General features: G+C 47.6%; 1 protein-coding gene across 1 annotated transcript in view; it reads right to left on the bottom strand.

Annotated features, from left to right (window-relative positions):
• BICDL1 (BICD family like cargo adaptor 1) overlaps positions 1-22,175 on the bottom strand; it is a 25,328-nt gene extending 3,153 nt beyond the window's left edge. The window contains exons 1-7 of the mRNA XM_028484700.2: positions 22,065-22,175; positions 19,861-20,007; positions 14,046-14,225; positions 13,238-13,456; positions 11,982-12,125; positions 5,989-6,119; positions 128-248 (exon numbers count right to left, since the gene is read on the bottom strand). Of these exons, the coding sequence (XP_028340501.2) occupies positions 128-248; positions 5,989-6,119; positions 11,982-12,125; positions 13,238-13,456; positions 14,046-14,225; positions 19,861-20,007; positions 22,065-22,175 (1,053 nt within the window). The remainder of the gene's footprint in view (positions 1-127; positions 249-5,988; positions 6,120-11,981; positions 12,126-13,237; positions 13,457-14,045; positions 14,226-19,860; positions 20,008-22,064) is intronic.
• Positions 22,176-22,461: the final 286 nt, after the last annotated feature.

Here is a 22,461-nt window from a genome sequence, read left to right as displayed (position 1 = left end):
TCTTCCCGGACCGGGGCACGAACCCGTGTCCCCTGCATCGGCAGGCGGACTCTCAACCACTGCGCCACCAGGGAAGCCCCAAGCTCTCATTCTTACACTCAACCTGGGTTCAGAGACTCTCCCTTACCTGCCAAGCCTCAAGCTGCTGTGAGAGGCTCAGTTTCTGCTGAATGGCATCCAGTAGCTGGCTGTTCAGAGACATCATGTCCATCTTGCACTTGGCGAGTTCCAGCTCCACAGCGTTCTTCCTGAAAACAGACAAGCCAGGGTGAGCGTGGACACCTTGTGCCAGAGGCATCAGGTTCTTTGCCTGGGGCACCTGGAGTCCTCAGGATGAGGAAACAGCCTCTGACCCCAAACTCACAACAAACAGTAACTGTAACAGTAACTATGATGTTACTTGTGGAGGGTTGGAAAGTTTTGCAATATGCTTTCATATACCTTTTCTCAATTTTCATAACCAACCTGTAGGTGAAGGAATAATTTGTCATCCCATCTCAAACAAGAAGTGATTAAAAAAGAATGACACTTAAATCAGGACTGGAACCCAGAGATCAAAGGCCTCACGGCACTAATGAACTGCTAATTTTTCCCCCAAAAGGCCAGTCCCCTTGGAAGTTGGACTTAACCTCCTAGTGCTCTCCTTTTCACTAGCAATCCCTCCTTTAAGGGTGTGTGCAAAGGCAGCCACACAGCGGTGATCATCACACCTTAGCTAATCGTTGTAGCCAACAGTTAGGGTAAATTATATGACGGAACACAATCACCAGTAACAACCATGACACTGAATATTTACTGACAGTGGGGCAATACTCCTGATGTATGCTGAGCAGAGAAAAAAAACAAGAAACAAGGTCACATATAATACAAGCTTTGTAAAAGAAAAATTGCCTGTGTGTATTTGAAGGTCATACACAAAAATGTCTACTTGGTTATCTCTGGATGAGGATCATTGATGGGTAATTGCTCCCACACTTTTGCATTTTGTATTTTCACATTTTGATATGTTTTACATATTATTTTGTTCACCTTCCCCAACATTCCTAAATCATGGTTGTTCAACACAAAGGACAATTTTTGGGGAGCCGGGGAATGGGAATAAAAAATGCAAGAGACAAGCTGGGCAGCTTCTGTTAGGTGGCACTGGTTGCCCAGCTGCCAAAATGAGCATTATTTAGCCCTTATCTTCATCAACCGTTACCTTTTTAAAAAAAAAAATAAATTTATTTATTTATTTGGCTGCGTTGGGTCTTTGTTGCTGTTCGTGGGCTTTCTCTAGTTGCGGCGAGTGGGGGCTACTCTTTGTTGTGGAGTGCGGGCTTTGCATTGCGGTGGCTTCTCTTGTTGCAGAGCACCGGCTCTAGGTGAATGGGCTCAGTAGTTGTGGCTTGTGGGCTCTAGAGCGCAGGCTCAGTAGTTGTGGTGCATGGGCTTAGTTGTTCCGCCATGTGGGATCTTCACAGACCAGGGCTTGAACCCGTGGCCCCTGCATTGGCAGGCGGATTCTTAACCACTGTGCCACCAGGGAAGCCCATCAACCGTTACCTTTCACATTCAAAAGGGCAAAACTAACAAAACTCCTCGTCGCACAGGGCCAACGACCAACGTGCATGGCCTTTAGAGGACCCACCGCAGAAGCTGCCCAGCTCACATCAAAGCTAAGCGCGGCTGGAAGGCAGAGTAGTTGGGGTAAACCGCTCGGGCCACCGCGGGATCAGCACTTCCTCTCTGGCCTCAAATCCACCGAGCAATCGGTCACTTCCCCCGACACTCCAAGGTCCCAGAACGGCTCCCCGCCCACCCTTCTAGAGAAGCCGCTCCACACCTCTCACACCAGGACCGCCCACCCACACTGCAGCTGCGGTGACAGGAGCTGAGCCTGTCCAATCAGCTCCGGCATCTCAAACGCCGCACGCTGCTCCCGTCACGCCCGCTGCCATTGGCTGGCCGCAAATTGCGGAAATCCTTGCAAGGCGCGGGTTGTCATGGACGCCCGGCTGGCCAACCCCGCGGTCCTGGAACTTCAACGCAAACCCCTAGCGCCCCGCGGCAGGGCAGCCTCTTGAGCTTACAGGCGTCTCTCGGCAGGTGTCGCCACTAACAGCCTGAAGACCCCAGAATGTGCTGAGTAATGCTGCTGGCGGAGAGGCAGAGGTCCAGCAGCAGCTGCGGCCCGCCAGGCATCGAGGGGTCCCCTTCCTTCCTGAAAGCCCCCCGAGCTGGGCCCACCTTGCGGACCTAGGTGTCACAGCCTTGGACTGCACCCTCTGGAACGTTTGCTCACTAGGCAATCTTGGTGCTTCTCGCTCATGGGAAACCCCAGACAAGGAAAACAATGCTGCAGAAGTCCCTGATCAATACATTAATCAGTTTTTTAAAAAAATATTTTTATTTCAGAGGCATTTCCTACTTCTTTTTTAATGTGTCTTTTTTTTCTTTTAAATACTTTATTTATTTTGCCTGCACCGGGTCCCAGTTGCATCATGCAGGCTCTTAGTTGCAGCATGCATGCAGGATCTAGTTCCCACGACCAGGGATCCAACCCGGGCCCCCGGCATTGGGAGCACGGAGTCTTACCCACTGGACCACCAGGGAAGTCCCTAATCAGTTTTAAAAAGGAATATTTCAAAGGGCTAGAAGAATTCCTTATTTAAATGAAACCACTAGCTACTGACTCCTTTTTGTTTTTGTAAGGCAGACTGCTAGCCCCGGATTTTTTTCACTGAGGACCTTTCACCTGCAAGGAGATAAAATTGTTACTTAACTTAGCTGAAACTCACCTATTGTATAGGATAAGGAACACCTTAAGGTTGTTGCTGTCCAGTGAAGAGAGGGAAGTTATTTTTCTTCGGGGGTTCTCACCCCTGTCTGCACATTAGAATAATGGGGTGGGCTTAAGGGGAAGCTTTTAAGAAGTTGCCCCAAACTCAGAGATTCAGATTGAATTGTTCTGGAGAAGAGGGCTCTGGCAGGGGGAGACTTCCCCAGATGATGCTAAAGCGCAGCCAGGATCAGAGATGATGTATATGAAAGGATCTTGTAAAATTCTTATGGTCCTATACAAATGTGTGATTCCCCCACATTGAAATGATTCCTTAGGTCTCTTGTCTGAATTTTTGTACACCCAGAATTTCATTTCTAAGGGACAGAAAAAGAACTATCCTGGAGTGATCTAACACCCTCCCTAAGCGCCAGCCCTGTTTTACAGGGTCCAGGAGGGACAGGGGCTTCACTCCAGAATTCTCCCTACTCAGGGAGGATAGTGTGCAAATCTGCTCAGTCAGACCCCAGGAGGTTAACTGGGCCTCCTTTGGCAGCAGGAAAGGACATGCATTTCAAGATTTCATGGAGATTTGGTGATTTCCTCTGTCACCCAGGTGTCAGACCTAGGGGCACTTATTTTAAGGGAGGGGACTGGACAACTGTTTTTTCTGCTCTCCTGCATCCTGGAACTTTCTCTGGCTGTATCTCCCACCTCCCATGCTGATGACAGAGTATGGTCAGAGCTTGATGGTCAGCTCTCCTCTGCTTGTCTAGCTGAGAGAAGGTGACCAACTAGACTCTACTTCTTATTCTGCTTCTTATTCCCATTGGGCTTCTACAATTAGTACCCTAATTTTACCATTTTATTCCCTAACTGTTTGGCACGATCTCACCCTTTGTTATTCATAAAAGTACGGTCTCACTCCAAAATATCACACTGCTATTCAAGTATTCAGTAACTAAATCCACCAGGAATGGCAAAGATAACACAGGTTTGTGAGCCTCACTAAGGATAATTCCAAAATGAACTGGAAATTGAAAGACAACCTGATATGAGATTCTGACCAGATAGACAAGGGGACCCAAACGTAAAACTATGAAACGGAGATGATGGAAATGATTAAAGAGAACAGAAGGGAGGGGAGGGGACAATTGTATATGGAAGTGAAAAGTGGGAAGGTGTGAATTTTAAAGTCAGAAATTAAAATGTGTCATATTACTTTTTAAAAAGGCAAAAAGTATCTACTTACAAATTGTTTTAAATAACCTCAGTTTAGCTTCCTGACAAGCAGCCTTGAGGTAAGGGGAAAGGATGTGGAACAGGAGTCAGAGACCTGAGGTGGAGGCCAGTGATCAGCACTGGCTGTGATCCTGGGGAAATTCCTCATCTGTAAAATTGGGATTAAAAAGTTTTACTTCTTGCTGTGGCTGGGACGATGAAAGGATGAAGTGTTTTGTAAGTAGTAAAGTGATGCACAAATGTTGTTATTAATGTGTTGTAAAGCCCCCAAAGCAGGCGCATTTTTAGTGTGTGATAAATAATTTTCAGGGGAATGGGGAATATGTAAATGTTTTTTGCCTATGTACCGCCACATATTTTGAATGTAAAAGAATGCCTTTATGCCTTTCTTCTCTGCCAGAGAAAGCCCAAAACATTATTTTAAAATGACCCAGGGACTTCCCTGGTGGTGCAGTGGTTAAGAATCCGCCTGCCAATGCAGGGGACATGGGTTCGAGCCCTGGTCTGGGAAGATCCCACATGCCGTAGAGCAACTAAGTCCGTGTGCTACAACTACTGAGTCTGCACTCTAGAGCTCGAGAGCCACAACTACTGAGCCCGCGTGCCACAACTACTGAAGCCCACGCGCCTAGAGCCCGTGCTCTGCAACAAGAGAAGCCACTGCAATGAGAAGCCCGTGCACTGCAACAAAGAGCAGCCCCCGCTCGCCGCAACTAGAGAAAGCCCACGTGCACCAACGAAGACCCACCGCAGCCAAAAATAAATAATTAAAAACAAAAAGAAACAGTGAAATTACAATGTTAAAAAAAATGACCCAGTTTACTACAAATATAAAGGACAGAGAAAAATGTTAAATGACACTCTGGGGATGCAATCGAACTTAGAATGCAGAAAAACTATGAGATAAAAGATCCAGTTTCTTCAATAAATGCAAATTGGAAAAATAAAAAGATGGAAGGGGAAGTGTTACAGACTTTTGGGACATAACAAGTAAACAGAGTATGTGGATTTTGGAGTCTGATACTTATCAATTATAAAAAGACATTTATGGGACTTCCCTGGTGGTCCAGTGGCTAAGATTCCACGCTCCCAATGCAGGGGGCCTGGATTCGATCCCTGGTCAGGGAACGAGATCCCACATGCTGCAACTAAAGATCCCACATGCCACAACTAAAGATCCCACATGCTGCAACTGAAGATCCTGCACATGGCAACGAAGATTCCTAGTGCCACAACTAAGACCTGGCACAGCCAAATAAATAAATATTTTTTAAAAAAAGACATTTATGGGACAACTGGGGAAATTTGAACACTGCATACTAGATGATATTAAGAAACTGTTTTAAGCTTTTTTATGTGTGATAATTCTGGTGTGTGTTTTACAAAAAGTCTTTTTCTGATAGAGATTTATGTGAAAGTGTTTATGGATGAGATAACACGATGTCTTGTGAATCTGCCTTAATGTGGTCCAGAGGGGAGATGGAAGAAGTGGGTGGCTATAGATGAAACAACACTGGCCATATGTTGGTTAGTGTTGAAACTCAGAGGTACGTAGGTCGGAATTCATCTTATGTTTTTCACTTCTGTGTATGCTTGAAGATGTGTTTAATGATAAATAAGACAAAAACAACCAAAAGACTAACCTAAAAATTAAAAAGTTGAGGTATATAATGATATTGGAAAGCTCTCTAAGATATAAGTGGAAACAAAAAAACAAGACATGTGGAGAAACATCTCACTGATGTTTTTAAAGAAATCTGCAAAAACTATATTGTACACCTGTATATGCATAGGGAAAAAAGCTGCAAAAAATGCATACCTGACTTTTAACAGTAGTGTCTGTCTGTGAAGAAGAATGGGACTGGGAGTGAGGGCGGGTAACGGGAAACTCTCACTTTCAGTTTTGTATTCTTCTGCATGATTTAACTTTTAAAATTGAGCACATACTCATGTTACTTTCAGTTAAACAAGTGGTGCCCACTCACTTTGCGATGGCCTCATCCCGGTCCCTGATGGCCTTCTGAAGCTGCTCCTTTGGTTCCTTGTCCTCAGATGTCATTCTGAGTCGGTCTCTCTCCTCCTTCAACGCAGTCATCTCCACACTCAGCAGTGTCACCTAACGAGAGACGAAGGGGATAAACGTGATGATACCACTGCTGCCGGCCTGGGGTGCTTCCCTCCAAGAGGGAGGAAAGAACAAGGCCCAGGCAGGCTCAGGGCCTATGTGCAGGGCAGGCTGGTGACTTCCTGCTGCCCCCTGCTCCAGGAGAGAGGAGGCCTCATGCTAGGCTAGAGCTCAGTGGCCAGGGAAGAGCTCAGCCCTGGACTGCAGCCCTGGGGCCAGATCCCTGTTGTACAGAGCACAGCACCTCCTCCATTGCAAGGCACTCTCAGGGACCTAATGAGTGAAGGCCACACACGCATCAGGGCACTGAAACACATTTTTGGGGGTAGGGACTCAAGTTTTGTTTCTAGCCATCTTCCACTCAACATGGAACACTGCCCTGTGTTTCACAGGGCCCTGGCTGGTCCCAAAGCCTGGAACCTGGCTCCCATTTCTATGACAGCACTTGACGCAGCCTGGCTCTTCCACCTTCTTCCTTCAGCTCCCCAGGTCAAAGCTACATGGAATTTAGACAGAAACATGATGTCATCACCTTTCACTTCAAGCCTGTTACCTTTTCTGTCGTCCATGCCTCTGTGAATGGCACCAGAGCCCATTCACTGGCAGTCAACCTTTGGTGGTGAGGTGCCCCTCCTAGGGGCTCCCTCAGTGACCACAGCTTAACCCACCCACTGTACAGAGTAACACCTTGAATACCTTGAGCTCTGCCATGGCGAGAAGTGTGTCCTATCTATATCTGTGTGTCTCAGAGCCTGAGTGCATACAATGCTTAATCCCAAATGCTTGTGCAGTAGACAGTTGTCATTTTTGGGCTAGTCAGCATCCAAAATCCCTTCCTATCTGGGGCATTCCTGGCTGCATGGACCTTGGTAGGAGACAGAGCATGCCCTCCCAACTAAGGAAGCCAAAAGAAAGACATCCTTTCCTAGGTACCTGGGCCCCCCACCTGGGGCTGCAGCTCTTGAGGGTACAGCAAAGCCATCGGCCAGTGGGAAATTAGTACATGGACAACAAATGTGGATTTGTTGCCCCACTCCCCATGGCTTCCTGTTTTGGAGCTCAGTTCTCCAGCCTTCCTGTTGATTCTGTAAGATTTCAGATTTAATTCCAATATATTCTCTTTCTGCTTAAGTTCAGCAGAGCGAGTTTCAGTTGTCTGCAACCAGAAACCCTGCCTGGTAGAGCTTTCAATAAATATTTGTTGAATGAATGGAAGGCGGGGAGTCCTTCTTCTCAGTTGATAGGATCAGACTAGAGTCAGGATGCCTGACCCTGCCCTCTTATTAAATATTACACATACTTTTACATCTTTCCAAGGGAAGATCCATCCATACAGGTCTGTCCCTCCCACAAGGGGACAGACATCACCTTCTGTACACTCCTCTGCTCTTCAAGGCCCAGGTCTAATCATCTTTAGACAATGAAGCTGAGCAAAGGCCCCAGGACTAAGGCTGAAGAGCAAGTTTCCCTGGAGGTACTTTGGACCCCCCAAGCTGAGGCAACACAGTTGCCAGCTCCTGGGGTAGCAGCCACTGAGGAGCAAATCAGAGGACACCAATAATGAAGAGGGATACAGGACAATTTGTCGTCGCTATGGGCAATGGATTTTGTACTCTCAGGTGCATGGTAGGGAATGTCAGGACCTGGTGCTCTGTGCTTTCATGGTAGGGACAGCTCCAGTGAGCAGGGTGAGAAGCCTTAGGGAAGAACGGGCTGGGCAACTGCACAGGCCAGGGCATGCAGGTGCAATGAGCCTTGAGGGAGATGAGGCAACAGGCAAGAAGCCCAGCCTCACCCTATTCTTAGCAGGTTCCGCAGCCTGGTAGGCCAGAACTCAAGACCCAGAAAGCACCTGGCAGAAACAGCCAGCCCTCCTCAGACCAAATGAACCCTGACGTGGCCTCAGGCCAGCTGTGGGCCAGCCAGGTGTTCTGCCAGCTGAGTGAGTGACAGATAGAACTACATGCTAGGCAGGAAATGCCAACATTTAATATGCTCCAGACAAAACTCCACAAGAACTTTTTGCTTTGGCCTGGAAAAACTGATCAAGGTACAGACTGCCAGCTTAGGAGTGACAAAGAACTTATCCTGAGCTGCACATAAGTTCCATAAAAAGCAGGAATAAAAAGAACTATTCCCCTGGGCTTCCCTGGTGGCGCAGTGGTTGAGAATCCCCCTGCCCATGCAGGGGACACGGGTTCGTGCCCCGGTCCGGGAAGATGCCACATGCCGCGGAGCCGCCAAAAAAAAAAAGAACTATTCCCCACCATCAAGTTGTTGTGAGGATCACTTAGGAGTGACAAAGAACTTATCCTGAGCTGCACATAAGTTCCATAAAAAGCAGGAATAAAAAGAACTATTCCCCTGGGCTTCCCTGGTGGCGCAGTGGTTGAGAATCCCCCTGCCCATGCAGGGGACACGGGTTCGTGCCCCGGTCCGGGAAGATGCCACATGCCGCGGAGCCGCCAAAAAAAAAAAAAGAACTATTCCCCACCATCAAGTTGTTGTGAGGATCAAACAAAATAAATAACATCAAGGGCCCCGCTCAGGGTGTAAGTGCCTCCCCCTCCTCACCCCATATAGACCTTCCAGCTGACAGCTGTCATGAGGACCCACTGGACTTGTTTATCTGCTGACTTACATTACAGCCACCCCTAAATCCACTTTTCCCCATTAAGGTGGGTGTCCTCAAGATTGAATAGCATCAAAGGAAACATCCTGAAGTCATATATCCAGGGCTGACAATCATTTGCATGCCTGCTCTAAGAAAGGTGCTGCACTAGACGCTTTAGGAGAAAACAAAAGTACGTCAGACCTTGAGCTTGTTCTTGCGGGGGGTCTAAGGCTGGACTGGGAAGGTAAGATGGGAGTGAGGGTAACCATGACAAAGCAGGCCCAGGGGGCTCCCTGAGGAAGGGGAGCAAGAGAGTTTTGAGGAGGAAGTAAAACCTGATCAGGAACTTGAAGGATGAGTAGGGCTGTATGTGCAGGTGATGGGGGAGAGTCTTCCAGGCAGAGAGAGCGGGAGAAAAGACCCAGATGTGGGAACACAAGGGCAACCTGTGCCACGCCCGTCTGTAGCCTACATTCAATTCTGCTAAAGCTAAGGATGTGAGACGGAAACAACAGGAATGGAGGCTGGATGGCTGGATGCAGCCAGACCGTGGTGCCAAGAGGGCTGGAGGCTTCCCATTACTCGATGATGGGAAGTCAATCTAGAACGTGCAAGCGGTGTCCCATGTTCAAGCTGTGCTTCAGAAAGATGGATCCATATCATATGGAGGGTGACTGGGCTGGGGGAAGGCAATCAGCTGGGAAGTGAAGGCCAAAGGCAGGGTGTGCGAAGAATGAAGGTCTGAAATGGGATAGCAGCTAGGAGGATGGAGGAGAGAGAACCTGCTGAGATTTTAGAGGAGGGTCACCGAGATCTCATTAGTAAGGGCCTCAACTGCTCCCAGCACACACTCCCCAGAGTTTTCATGTCCCTACAGTAACTGGCATGTGCTTCGGTCAAGCATAAAGGAGCCAAATGACCGGGTTGGGGACTGTGTTTCTTACTGTGCCTCCCAAGACCTGGCTTATTGGCCTGGGAATTGGCGAGGAACCAAGAATAACTACTTTTCATAGTGCTCTGCAGGTCCTCCCTGGCTCCTGGCAGCAGCTTCAGACCCCACAGGCAGCGCTCACTGGAGAGCTGCAGGGATAGGGGAGAAAAGGCTGAGTGGGTGGGCAGGGAGCTCTCCACGGCCATCACGAGGGCAGGGGGCAAGTCTTCAGGACTGGCTATGGGTTTCTGCCTCAAACAAGTAATTATCAATTAAATTAAACCTGGGCTCTCTTTTATTTTAAAATTTGGGTAGGCCTCTGAGGGGGTGGGGTACTATAGGCACTTCACCTTCCAGGCCCCATACCTTTTACCTCTGGCCTAGTTTCCAGGAGAGAAAAGAAAGCAGAGGGAGTGGAGGCTGGATCATGGGCGAGGTCAGACCATGGTCTAGGATCCGTTTGCTGGAACCTCGGTCACACGCCACCTTGTCTGGGCCCTGCTCCCCAAAGGGTACAAAATTGGCCTGACTCCCCTCATGATAGCGAGAGGCCCTGGAGTGCAGGGGCCTTGTCACATCCACCCTGCGCCTCTCGGGGTCTAGGGCAGCACAGGCATGAGCTGAGCTAACTGCACTGGCACCTCTGCCCGCCATGATGGTTGCCATTTCCACTGTCCTGGCAACTCAACCTGCATCCCATCCACTGCCCTGGGAGGTCAATGTTACTCCCAAGGGACGGCTTGGCTGAGAGGTTTGCAGCTTTGACTAAGGAAGAGATGATGCCTGGCAGAGGCTCAATTCTATATCCTATTTGGGACCAAGTGTAACCATCTGATTGATGAGGTTTTTTTGAAAGGGAATCCACAGGAATTGACCTAAACCAGTTATCAGTTGAACTTTTAAGGAAAATTCCCTGGTAGAGATGGCCTCCTAAATAGTTCCATAGCAGACTCCCAGCAACCTCCACCTTGCTAATGTTTCTGAACCAAATAATGCCCTCTCGGGTTTCTAGTTTTCTAATTCAGAGAAGCAACAAGGCGACTTTTATTAATCCAAAGAACTTTTATATCTGCTTTCTCTTGCATTTTATTCTTCGAGTTTGTAAGGTCTGACACTCCCCCACCCCGCCCCAGACAAACGAATGACCACCTGAGGGTCTTAGGTTTTAGGCACAAGAATGTCTTTGGCTGCCCAACCCTACTTCCCAGCGGTTGGCCAGGAACAAAATAACAGCTTTCAGGAGCATCTTCCTGTCCTCCTTATCTGGTCACTCACAAGAAGAAGAGAGCAGTAATGGCTGGGGGTGCAATATCTTCCAAGAGAATAATACTAGAAAGTCTAATAGGTACAACCCAAAAAAGGCAGGAGTTTATTTCTGTAAGTTCCTTTAAATTTAAGAAATACTGACTGAAGTAAAAGCCAGGCTTAAATTCCATCTCTCAGCAACCTCTTCCTGTATCAGGAAGAGATGACTAGCTTTGGACAAGGCAAGAAGGGGGCAGGGTTTAAAATGGTACCTGTCTGGTGTCCCCCACAAGTGGGACAGAACCTCCACACATGACCCCAGTCAAAGGGAAGAGTGTTTATTTATCTCCTAGGATAGATTTTAGAAGCTCCTTTTTGGGTGGGGCTGCGCCTAAGCCCTTTAAAACTTTTCAGATCAGAATATAGATGTCCTTCTCCAGTGTTCTTAGGAGATGAGATCATGATCAAACAGGAGAGGAACACTGAGAGCAGCACTAAGTGCCTCTAAAGCTGAAAAACAGGCTGGCAGAGGTGACGGCACTTACAAAAGGAGAACAGGCCTGCAAAGATCAATTGTTCCTCGGTTTGCAAACTTCCCTGCTCAGAAGCTGCTGGAAAACCATCCATAAGCGTCCTGGGAGCTATGGCACTTTAAACTGTCAGAATCCACCCAATTATCTGGGCTCTGTAGAGGGCAGTGTGTCGCTGGAGGAAATGGAGGGTCAAGCTATTCTTATCCCTGACAATTTCACTTTGGCCTAAACCAGAGGACTGTCTTCTTCATGGCCATGCAGCATGTGGGATCTTAGATCCCTGACCAGGGATAGAACCTGGGCCCCCTGCAATGGGAGTGCGGAGTCTTAACCACTGGACCACCAGGGAAGTCCCAGGCTTCTTTTCTTGAAGACACCCAGTTCACCTCAACTTTAGGTCACCACCCCTGAGGATCTGTCAGAGGAGAACTGCTTCTCAAAGAGACGTGGGAGAGGGAAGCTCACAGGGGTCCTGAGGGAGCTGGGGACACATGCACATCCTGCGCTGGGCTGAGGATGGGGGTGCTCACCTGACTGTGGAGCCGCTGCAGCTCTTCTAGGCTTTGCCTCAGTTTACCCCTCTCTCCCTCCATGAGTTCCCTTAGGGCTCTCGAATCCTCACTGGTCTGCCTTATCTGTTCTTCTAAGGAGTCATCATCAATTCTCCGGGAGCTCTGACAGCAAGAGAGAGAGCCGGCCAACCAGAGAGGTGGTGAGAGTGGAGGGAGTGGAGAGGTGGTTAGTGGGAGAGATGCAGAAGGGAGAGAGAAAGAGGAAAGGGGAGCAATGGGGAGGGGAGCAGAGAGATGGTTCGGTTTGGGGAAACACAAGATAGTGGGGGGATGAGGAGGAGAGGGGGAGAGAGGAAAAAAGAGAGGCAGAAGAGGGAAGAAATAGAGGGTTAGAGGAGAGAGATTCTCTTGCTCAATTTCAACGTGCAAACAATAACTAGACATTTATTTTGTTTCAGGTTTCGGGGAAGGGAAATTGTGTGGAGCCAACAGCACACCTCACTCTGACAGCTCCCTTTCCCACATTGACCCGGCCTCCACACTACAGTATGTTCCACAAATCAACACAGCATGTTTAGGTAAGGACAACCACCCTTTCACCTTACTTCACCTCATATGGGTAGAGAGATGCAACCATTCTGTAGGAGGAGGAAACCTGAAGAAAAACAACAACCAGAGAGCTGGGGTGGTGAATGGAGAGTAAGTCTGGCAGAAATCTGACATGAAGCTGGAAGAAATGCCCATGTGCCTGGGAAGCCTGTGGGAATGTTCCTCTCCTCCACAAGAGGAGCCACGTCTGGAATTCTAAAAGGCCCTTGTTGTTGATCGTCCCAACTTTCTGTGCTCACTTCTAGCCTTCGAGCAGAGAAGCTTCAGATCTTTTAAGTTTGCCTGTTCACAGCTATCTCCACCACCAGGACCAAGGGGCTACAGAAAAGTAACTTGCAGTTTTTACCGGGATGCAAATTTCTACAGTCAGAGCCTCCCAGGAAAGCCCTCGCACTCGAGGTCCCCGTGGCCTGCACGTAACCACATGGAGGGAGGCCTCCTCTGCATCCTGTGCCTGCAGGAAGGGACTCTGGAGTCTTCCATCCCCGGCATCGGGCCCTCTGCCTGCTCCCCAGTGTTCAGTGCTCTCAGACGAGGGCTCAGAAGAAATTCTTGCAGACGTTATAAGGTTCCAGTTCTAGGGTTAACCTCACCCTCTGCATTTGGTTTCAACCTCCCACCGGCCAGGTTCTGTGGAGCAAGGAGCTCTCAGCTTGGCCTCTTACCGTGGGCTCCATGCCATCCACAATGCTCTGTATCAGTCTCTTGAGCTCGCTGAGAGCAGTGCGCAAGCTGCCTGCTGGTACATCCTTGGCAGACGACGTTTCTGAAGACTCGTCCATTGAGGAGTCCGTGGAGACGGCCGAGTCAGCGCTGTCATTTCCTCGAAGGTGTGAGCAGAGATAGCGAACCTGGCAGTAGGCTTCCCAGAGCTGCAGTCTCAGCTGCCCCACAAAGAATTATTCCTGATTATGGATTCTAGAGAAGACTGCCACCAGCCATCTTCTTCTAGTGTATGAATCCAAGATACGAGTCATAGGGATAGTTTTTTTTTTTTTTTTTTTTTTTTTTTTAATCACCTGTCCCAAGAAATACTGATACTTATTCTGGGCCCAGTACACCTACACAGAGTCCCAATTCTTATTTTCCCTGTCCTCAAGCCCCTCCCATTTGCACATAAAGCACATTTTTATATAGTCAGTTACTTTGGTGGAAGTCAGTGCATGATTGGGGGACTGAGTGGTTATGAGTAGTATGAAAAGAAGCTAATTGGATGGATCACGAATGTTCTAAAACCCTGTCAATACAAGAGGTATGAGGCTGATATTAGTCAACAAGCATTTCCTAAGAGGCACTGCTTCGTGACAGCTCTAGCCAGCAGGCCTAGGGGCTTGCACAAGTGCAGCCCCTGCCAGGCTGAAGCTAAACAGCAGGCACGGGGTGACAGGGATGGCCAACGGGCTCTCAAAGGCCAGGGTCTGCCCCAGGATCCCTGGGCAACCTCACGTGCCACAGCGGTGGCGATGCCAGCACCTGCTCTCTCTCCTGCTCCAGCTCCTCGGCCTCCATGCTCTGCTCTATTTCAGACAGGAGGGACGTGCTGGTGGCTGCAGAGCTCTGCAGACTCCTCTCCTCAGTGAGCTCCTCCACCTTCACCTGCAGCTGTCGGTAGGAGAGCCGTACCTCCTGGAGCTCCAGCTGGCTCTGATGCAGCTTTCAGAGAGACAGCAAACGGTGGTGAGGCGGGCTGAACCCAAACAGAAAAACTGACCCTGAACCCAATCATGCTTTTAGATCCCACTACCAGTTTACAGAAAAATACAGAGGAGGGAAGAACTGGCTAGACTATGTTTAGGGGATGCAGTCAGCAAAATCCAGATTTGGGAAATTCTATAGGACAAATAGCTCAGTTTCTTCAACAAATAAATTTCAAGGAAAAAAAGAAAGATAAAGGGGGAACTTATGATTAAAAGAGACTTAAGGAACGTATCAGCCAACTGCCACATGTAGGCATATTTTAATTTGTATCTTGATTCAAATGAAAAATGTGAAAAACAATGACATTTATAATACAATTGAAAATTTGAACACTGACTAGATATTTGATGATATTAAAGGAAATATTGCTGAAGTTTCTAGGTGTACTAGTCCTGTGGTTATATTTTTTTACGTTCTTATTTAGAGGTATTCTTTATTTACAGATGAAATTATAAAAATTCTGGGATTTACTTCAAAATAATATGAGAGGGGAGCAAATGGATGTAATGAAGATAGGGCGGGACTGGCCAGGAATGGACAGTTTGTAGAGCTGGACAATGGGTTACATGGGATGTCACTGTATTATTCTGTTTTTGAGTTCATCTGAAATTCTCCAGAATAAAATGTTGAACATGCAAACATACAGGCATACAAAGTAAGGCACCATTAGACTCTCACCAGAATGGCTAAAATAAGTAATAGTAACAGAATAATAATATCAAGTTCTGATGAGGATGTAAAATAACTGGGACTCTCATTTTTGGTGGAAATGGAAGATGAACCACCACTGTGGAAAACTGTTTGGCAGTTTCTAATGAGTGAAATACAGATCTGTCCTACTATTCTATGATCCAGCTGTTCTATCCTATGATCCAGCTGTTCCACTCTTAGGTGCAGACCCAGTAATAAATGATTGAAAATGTAGATGAAAGACAAACAGGATGTTCACAGCAGCATTATTCATAAAAGCCACAGATGGGAAACAATCTAAACACCAATAAAGATAGAATGGATATATTAACATGCTGGAATACTACACAGCAGTGAAAAAAAGAACATACTGCTACTCTGTGCTACAACATGGATGAATTTCTTAGACATGATGTTCAGCAAAAACCAGACACAAAACAATATATAATGTATGATTCTATTTATAAAAAGTTCCTGGGGCTTCCCTGGTGGCGCAGTGGTTGCGCGTCCGCCTGCCGTTGCAGGGGAGCCGGGTTCGCGTCCCGGTCTGGGAGGATCCCATGTGCCGCGGAGCGGCAAAAAAAAAAAAAAAAAAAAAAAGTTCCAGAACTTCATTGAGATAAAAGAGATGAAAGTCAGAACAGAAGTTTGCTTTTGAGGAAGTGGCAGCGAATTGACTGGGAGGGGGCAGGAGGAAGACTTGTGGGTGCTGATAATGGGCTATGTCTTGACATGGGTGGTGTTCACACAGGTATATATAAAACTTCAACAGGCTATCCACTTATGATCTGTATGCTTTACTATATGCATGTTGTACTTTAATGAAAAAATTAAGAGGAAAAGCGTTGTTTGGAAAGGAGCTAGGGGTGGGATCTCGAATAACATCTGGGCAGTAATACCAAGAGTTCCCAAACCCATGGGAAAAGCAGTCTCTCCCTACTTTGTGTCATACCTCATGGTTTACAGATAAGGCCCTAGGCCTGGGAGGGGACTTACATAGCACGAGAAGCTCAGAGGAGGAGAGCGACACCAGTGGTAGAGAGGGGACAGCAATGCAGGCGTCATGACCTACGGGCCAGGGCTCCTTCCCTCTCTTTCGTTGCCACTACTTCACCCTTCTCTACATTCTCTGTGGCTCCTTCCCTGTGGAGTCCAAACAGGGCACTGCTACCTGGTGAGGTTGTTACTGCTGAATGTAAGGGGAGACTCTACTGCGGCTGCTAAATGCCATACTCTTACTAATATACTCCATCACTACACTTACTTTTAGCACAACAGACCCTAATTGCAGAATCAATCTGTTTGCTAACTGCTATGCACATGTCCATATACTACACGTGCACAGGAGCAATGTTTCCTACTCTTGTATTTGTGGACTGCCCACCCTCCTTTTAAAATATATTTTTTGGGGTGAGGATGGGAGAAGAACTTCTGGGGATTTAAATTTAATTATTTTACCCTTTTATAAAATAGCATTTTTGGGTCATCCCTGTTCATTAAAAAGAGTGAACACTGTATTGTATTTTCCAGACTGTCATCCAGGTGGGCTTATGGCTCCTGCAGAGATGCAAAGACGAAGGGGTAGTGGGCAACTCAGAGCTCTGTGGTTCTCATGAATGGGGCAAGCTGCCTTGCAGAGCCTGCAGCCAATCCTTTTGGTGCCCTGGGAGCCTCCCTTCTGCTGGTCCAGTATCAGAGAACATCTGCTAATGGCACCAGTGGTCTGGATGTGCCTTAACTAAGAAGAGTTTGGAGCGTGGCTGCTCGGAGAATGAAAAAGGAATTGGCAAGCCTGCTCTGCATGGTTCCAGTGGATCAGCAATACCTGCTGGTCCAGTGGGAACTCCTCCAGCCTTCGTTTTGAGGAAACTCAGAAAGAAGAAATTAGGTTTTGGATTTTTTTAAAGATATGCCTAGGAAGCATTTGGCACACTTACAAACGGCATTTACTAAATTGACAAAATGCTTTGCAATTATTTTCTAGACAACTCCACATACATCTCAGCAGGAGAAGTTCAGCACAGACGAGTACAAGTTCTTAGTCACTGGACAACATTAGTTCAATTACTCATGCACACTCAAAGGTGCTTAATTAATTATAACAGCAAAAGAACAAAGACCAGGACAGGTCTGCCCTCTCTGGTCAATAATTGATCCATAGACAAACTCAGAAAAACCAAACCAAAGCAAGGAAGAGTCTATTAAATATAAGAACCCTCTAACATAAGAAATATCACCCTTTATAAAACAAAGATGAAACCAAATGTATTTGTATGTATGAACAAGGAAGACACCAAACATCTTGTGATTGGAGTGTATACTAAGTTCAAGCTTACAATACTCATGTCCTTAAAGCTGGCAGAAGTGGGGGCACTCTCCCCATTTTATGTTGTGGGAACTGAGATGGTGTGATGTTAAGTGATTTCCCTAACGGTACACACCCAGAGTCAGAGCGAGGTCTAGACTCCAGGTCATTTGCTTCCTGGGTCCCTACAGTAAGCGGGGCCTGTATTCTCTGCTGATGAAAGCCACCCACTGATTGGGACAAGGCCCCTGCACACATTTATAAGATGCTCAGCTTGGTATGAAATAGGGCAGTTAAGTTGCCCTCAGAGGGACAAATCCTTTACTGGGTATTAAGAGTTCAGCAAAATGCCTGATTTTTAAATTTACTGGGTGCTCAATAAATAATAATTTTTATCCCTGCTCAGCCTGAAAAAAAAATCAGAGTTGGATTTGATCAGTGGTTTAAAAATCTGTGTTTCACAGTAGAACCCTAGTTACATAGGGAACCAGATTAAAGGGGGCTACTCTGCTTGTGGCAGGCCTGTTGCCCTGCCTGCTCAGCCTTCCTCTCATCCCTTGTCTGAGGAAAAGGATTAAAATCATGGGATTAGATATATTCCAAGGCCACTAGCTCTACATTTTACAAGTCTGATTTAGGACCATTCACCTACTCCCTGAGTGAACTGAAATTTCTATTTCTGTATCAGTACAGGCCATTTCATCAATAGAACTAATTAGCAACACCTTAAGGAGAGTTTTATATGAATAGAAGGAAAAAAATTACAAATAGTTCGGAAAGATGAGACTTCAGCCCATAAATGCAGATTTTCCAAATCAAGGTGGGAACTCCCTGACTTGATGTAGGCCCTGCACTAGTGATACGCTCTCACTCTTGAAGAAGCCCAATCGGAAGACAGCGAGTGTGCAGATGGTGAGGATGTGAACACGGTGTGACTGGGGACTCTGGCTGCTAGAGAACATAGAGTCCACTGTGCCAGCCAGGCACTGCATGGTCCACACTGGTCCTGGCTCTTCCCCATCTCCAGGTCTCCCATTCTTGATATGAAATAAGGACTTTTCATTTGTGAATTCATGCTGGACTAGAAATTTGTTTTAGGCAGGGCCATTTTCCCATTTTTCTGTACTTCTTTTCCTTCTCCTCTCCATACTCTACCTCAGCAACCCTCAGGAGAGTACTTGATGAGGTAATAAATGCTGGTGAAACACTGACTTGCAGAGGCAAGTGATACACTGGAAGCTATCATTGAGCACCAGGTAAATCAGGTAGGAGGGTTCTCTTCTGGATTCTACCAAGGACTTACTACACTTCTTAGGATAAAGGATTCATCTTTCTAAGCCTCAGTTTTAGAATATATGCAAAAACACTCTGTTCTCTGTAAAGCGGCATACAGATGTTCATGGCTATTATCGTCGTCAACCTTAAAATATGAGCAAACTCCTTTCCATTTTGAAAACTGCTGTGAGGCTTTAGCCAGCATCATTTTCTATTCAACATTTACTGAGGCCCCACTTTATACAAAGTTCTGAGCTGAAGGTATAAAAGCATGGAGAGAGAAAAACTGTTAATTTGCCCTTAAAGAGGTTAATTACTCAGATGGCCGTTTAACTGATGGTGTCAAGTGACCTTAGCCTAAGAGGTCTCCTTATCCCACAACCCAGGGCTTTCCTCAACAGCCAACTGCTGAGCCCAGTGGGGCCTTCTGAGGCCTGGTCTTTGGGTGGGGACACACCTGGCGCTCGAGTATACTTGGCTGACCACTTCCACATGAATGGCACCATTGCAATCTACTCCGCTCCCTGGCACACTCAGAGGATGCCCAAGGGGAAGCAGCGCATTCTTAGCCACTGGCCCCAGTGGTCCTAGGCTAGCACAGCAAAGCCTTCTCGGCAGCAGATGCTACACTCTATTTCTGGGGAGGCTGAGTGATTATCTTTTTGTTTAGGGGGTTGTTTCCTGTCAAGTGTGAGCTTTGGGATTCAGCTGAAGCCTGGTGGCAGTTCCCAAATAAGTACAAATATAGCCATGAAGCAATTTCCTTTAGGAAGAAAAAAGAGGCTAATTAGGCTCACAGAGGGGTCAGCCTGTGCCTTTGTTAACAACCGGCAGAATCAGGATATAAGTCTGGCTGTGCTCAGTGGGCAGCTTCTTGGTTTCTGTTCAGTGCCAGCCAACTAAATGCATCAGCCTGGGGAAGCAGCAGCAGAGAGCACTGTGAGCCAAGCACAGAGTCACAGGCTCCCCCTGAAATCTCCAGCAGGTTTCACAAACCCCAGGAGGCAGAACAGCACTCCTGGTGTTCCAGTCATGTTAACAGCCCAGAAAGAACTCAGTGAAACTGCTCCTGGGGCCAGTGGCTGAGAACAAATTGTAAGGATGACCTGCGGTAGCAATGCGCTTGTTCTCGGCAGAGAAAACCAGCCCAGTTAGCAGAGCCTGAGGAGAACCCTAACCAGGCCCAAGGAGAGACCTCAGCTTTACCCACTCCTGACCCCGGTGGCGGCACTGGCCTCCCAGCCTTTCCCTTTGGCTGGGCAGCTAAGCACTCCTTTGATCTGGCCCTGGTCCTGTGTGATTGCTTCTCTGCGCCAGTACCTGGAGGTCTTTGTCATGGCTCTGCCGCTCCAGAATCAGCACCCGGTCCTGTAGTTCCTCCACAGCCCCCTGGAGCAGGTCATTCTCCTCTAAGGTGGCACTGAGACGGTGCTCCAGCTCCCGTTTCCGATCCGACAGCATTTTGATCTGAAAGGGCGGAGAGCCACAAGGGTGGTGTGGAGTTACACCCGGGCTGATGAGTTAGGGAGGGAGGGACCAGCCCCGGAACATGAAGGCAGGTGTCTCTCCAAGTGCTCTGCCCAGGGGCCTGGTGCCTCCACCTCTGAAGGAACAGCTGTGAACTCTTAAGCTGAGGAGAAAACCCCTCCCCTTTGGAAACCTGTCTGGGAAGGGGTAGGAGTTGAACTTTGGGGAAGCTAGAATGTGGGGTGCCAGGCAGAGGCAAGGAAGGTTAGTGCTCTCTGGAAATTCCACAGATAAGATAGAGGAGGGCCCCACCTTGCTGCCTAGAACATTTTTTGGCCCTGCCCCACAGCATGTGGGATCTTAGTTCCCTGACCAGGGATCGAACCCGTTCCCCCTGCAGTGGAAGCGCGGAGTCTTAACCACTGGACCACCAGGGAAGTCCCCTGCCTACACCTTTACTTCAACCCCAAAGTTTATGGGGCAGTGGAACCTAATCTGCGGGACCACCATTCTCTCTCAAGTCCTGAGCACAAGAAAATGCCCAAGACAGCCTCTGGAGCCGCTGTATTCTCATATTCTGTGTCTCTCCTTTGTCCTTCCCCCACTGCTGGCAGGTCTGGCTCTAGAGTCATGGTCCAGACCCTGGGTTAATGGGGGAGCCAGAAGGATACAGAAAACAGAGCAGTGCCTGCATCAGCCCGTGTACTGGAAAGGAACACAACATGGACACAAGTTAAGTAACTGATTTTACTTAAAGTATCTTTTGCTTGAGCAAGAAATTTGTGAATAGAAGCAATTTTTCTCTTTTTGTTAAACAGGTTGATATGTTTGTACACTGAGTATCTAGCTAGTCTCAAGAAAGATACAGACCTTCTTTTAGGAAGGTCTGTCTTGTCTCTTCCGTTTCAGTAAGAAAGCAGAGGAAAAGAGGACAGAGATGCTGGGTAAGAAGCCGTCCAGCACTCCCCAAGGCCAGCGATGCTTCAGCCCAAGAACCCTGCCCTGCTTAGGGGCTATGGGAAGCCTCCCCAAATCCCTTCAATTGCTAGTGGCCTTGGGAACTTTTGGAGTCCTGCAGGTCCCCCAGCTCCTCCCATTTATCAGTTCCCTGCTAGACTGATCTCTCAACCAGTTTCTTGTGAATATTCTCCTGTTGTGTTTAAGATGTTCTCCACGCTCTCTAGTCTAGCATGAAACAATTCACTAAAAGGACCAACCTCAGACTGTTTCCAGGGGAGATTTGGAAATGAATGTCTAACTTGTCCCAAGTCCTCTGAAATCTTTGCCTTCCCCCTGCTTTTTGGCTGTTCTCACTCTCTGAATTCTGTTCATAGGGCACAGATCTTCCCTGGCCACCCACCCATCAGATAGGATGCTGTCCTGGGGAAATGAAGTATGTGGCCTTTGTCCAGAGGGATCAGGTATCTGGCCAAACAAAGAAACACTGTCTCTCAAGTGTGCACCTGGGTAAGGGACCGAAAGGAGCAGGCCCTTTTGTGAATGGGTCCACTATTCCCCACGCTGAAGCAGCGTTACCCACATGAAGGGAATTCTTACTCTAGTTGGTTTTCATTTAAATACCCTCTGACCTTTACATTTTCCTTCCCATGGATCACCTTTGTTCCCCAAGTTCCACTCAGTGAAGTCATGAGGTAATATGGTTCTGATACACAGCCCCACCCCTTAAAAAAAACTTAGCAGTTCAGCTCTACGTGAAGTAACTTATCTACATGAAGTAACTTATTTGAAATACACAATTTCATAGCTTGGCTTTTAAAAGTAGCAGTGTTATTGGATGAAGCAAGGAATTGGCATTAGGCAGCCAACTCCCTCACCCCATCCTACACACCCTGAAACTTGGGACCAAATCTGGCCATAAATATTCCTGGGAAAGACCCTGTGTCATGAGGGTCTAGAAACAGTGAATTGGGGGTGGTGGGGAAAGGAAAACAGGCAACTTGATGGAGTCAGACTTTGGCAGAGGTGGTTGAACAGCACATCATGCAAACAAACCATCACAGACAGGCATGCCAAACCCACCAGCACAAACTACTTACTTCAAGAACCTGCTGCTCAATACCAGTAAGAATTCCAAGGGAAGGGAAGAAGGAAGGGAGAGCCAGGAGAAAAGAGAAGATATTGACAGACTTTAGGAAAAACATCTTCATGTCATTTATGAAGCAGGAGAGCAGCCATCTGGGCCTCTTGAGCCTGACCACGCTGGCTGGTTCCTTCACCACAATTGGGGTGCACGATCATGTGGCGCTAGACCGTCCCTCAAAGTGTGACTCAGCCAAAGGGCTGCTGTTCGGACACTTGGCTGAGGGGTCCTGGGAGCAGATTAGGTGGAAGCCTCCTCAGGAGACAGCCCCCATTTGGGCTGGTGGTATGACGCCTCCCTTCTCCTCCCCACAACTGGATTCTCACAGTATTGTCCCCGAGTACTACTTTTTT

Source organism: Physeter macrocephalus, unplaced genomic scaffold, assembly GCF_002837175.3.
Source record: "Physeter macrocephalus isolate SW-GA unplaced genomic scaffold, ASM283717v5 random_214, whole genome shotgun sequence".
Classification (NCBI taxonomy): domain Eukaryota; kingdom Metazoa; phylum Chordata; class Mammalia; order Artiodactyla; family Physeteridae; genus Physeter; species Physeter macrocephalus.
The sequence above is the reverse complement of the archived record's forward strand: the minus strand, read 5'-3'. Positions and strand labels throughout refer to the sequence as shown.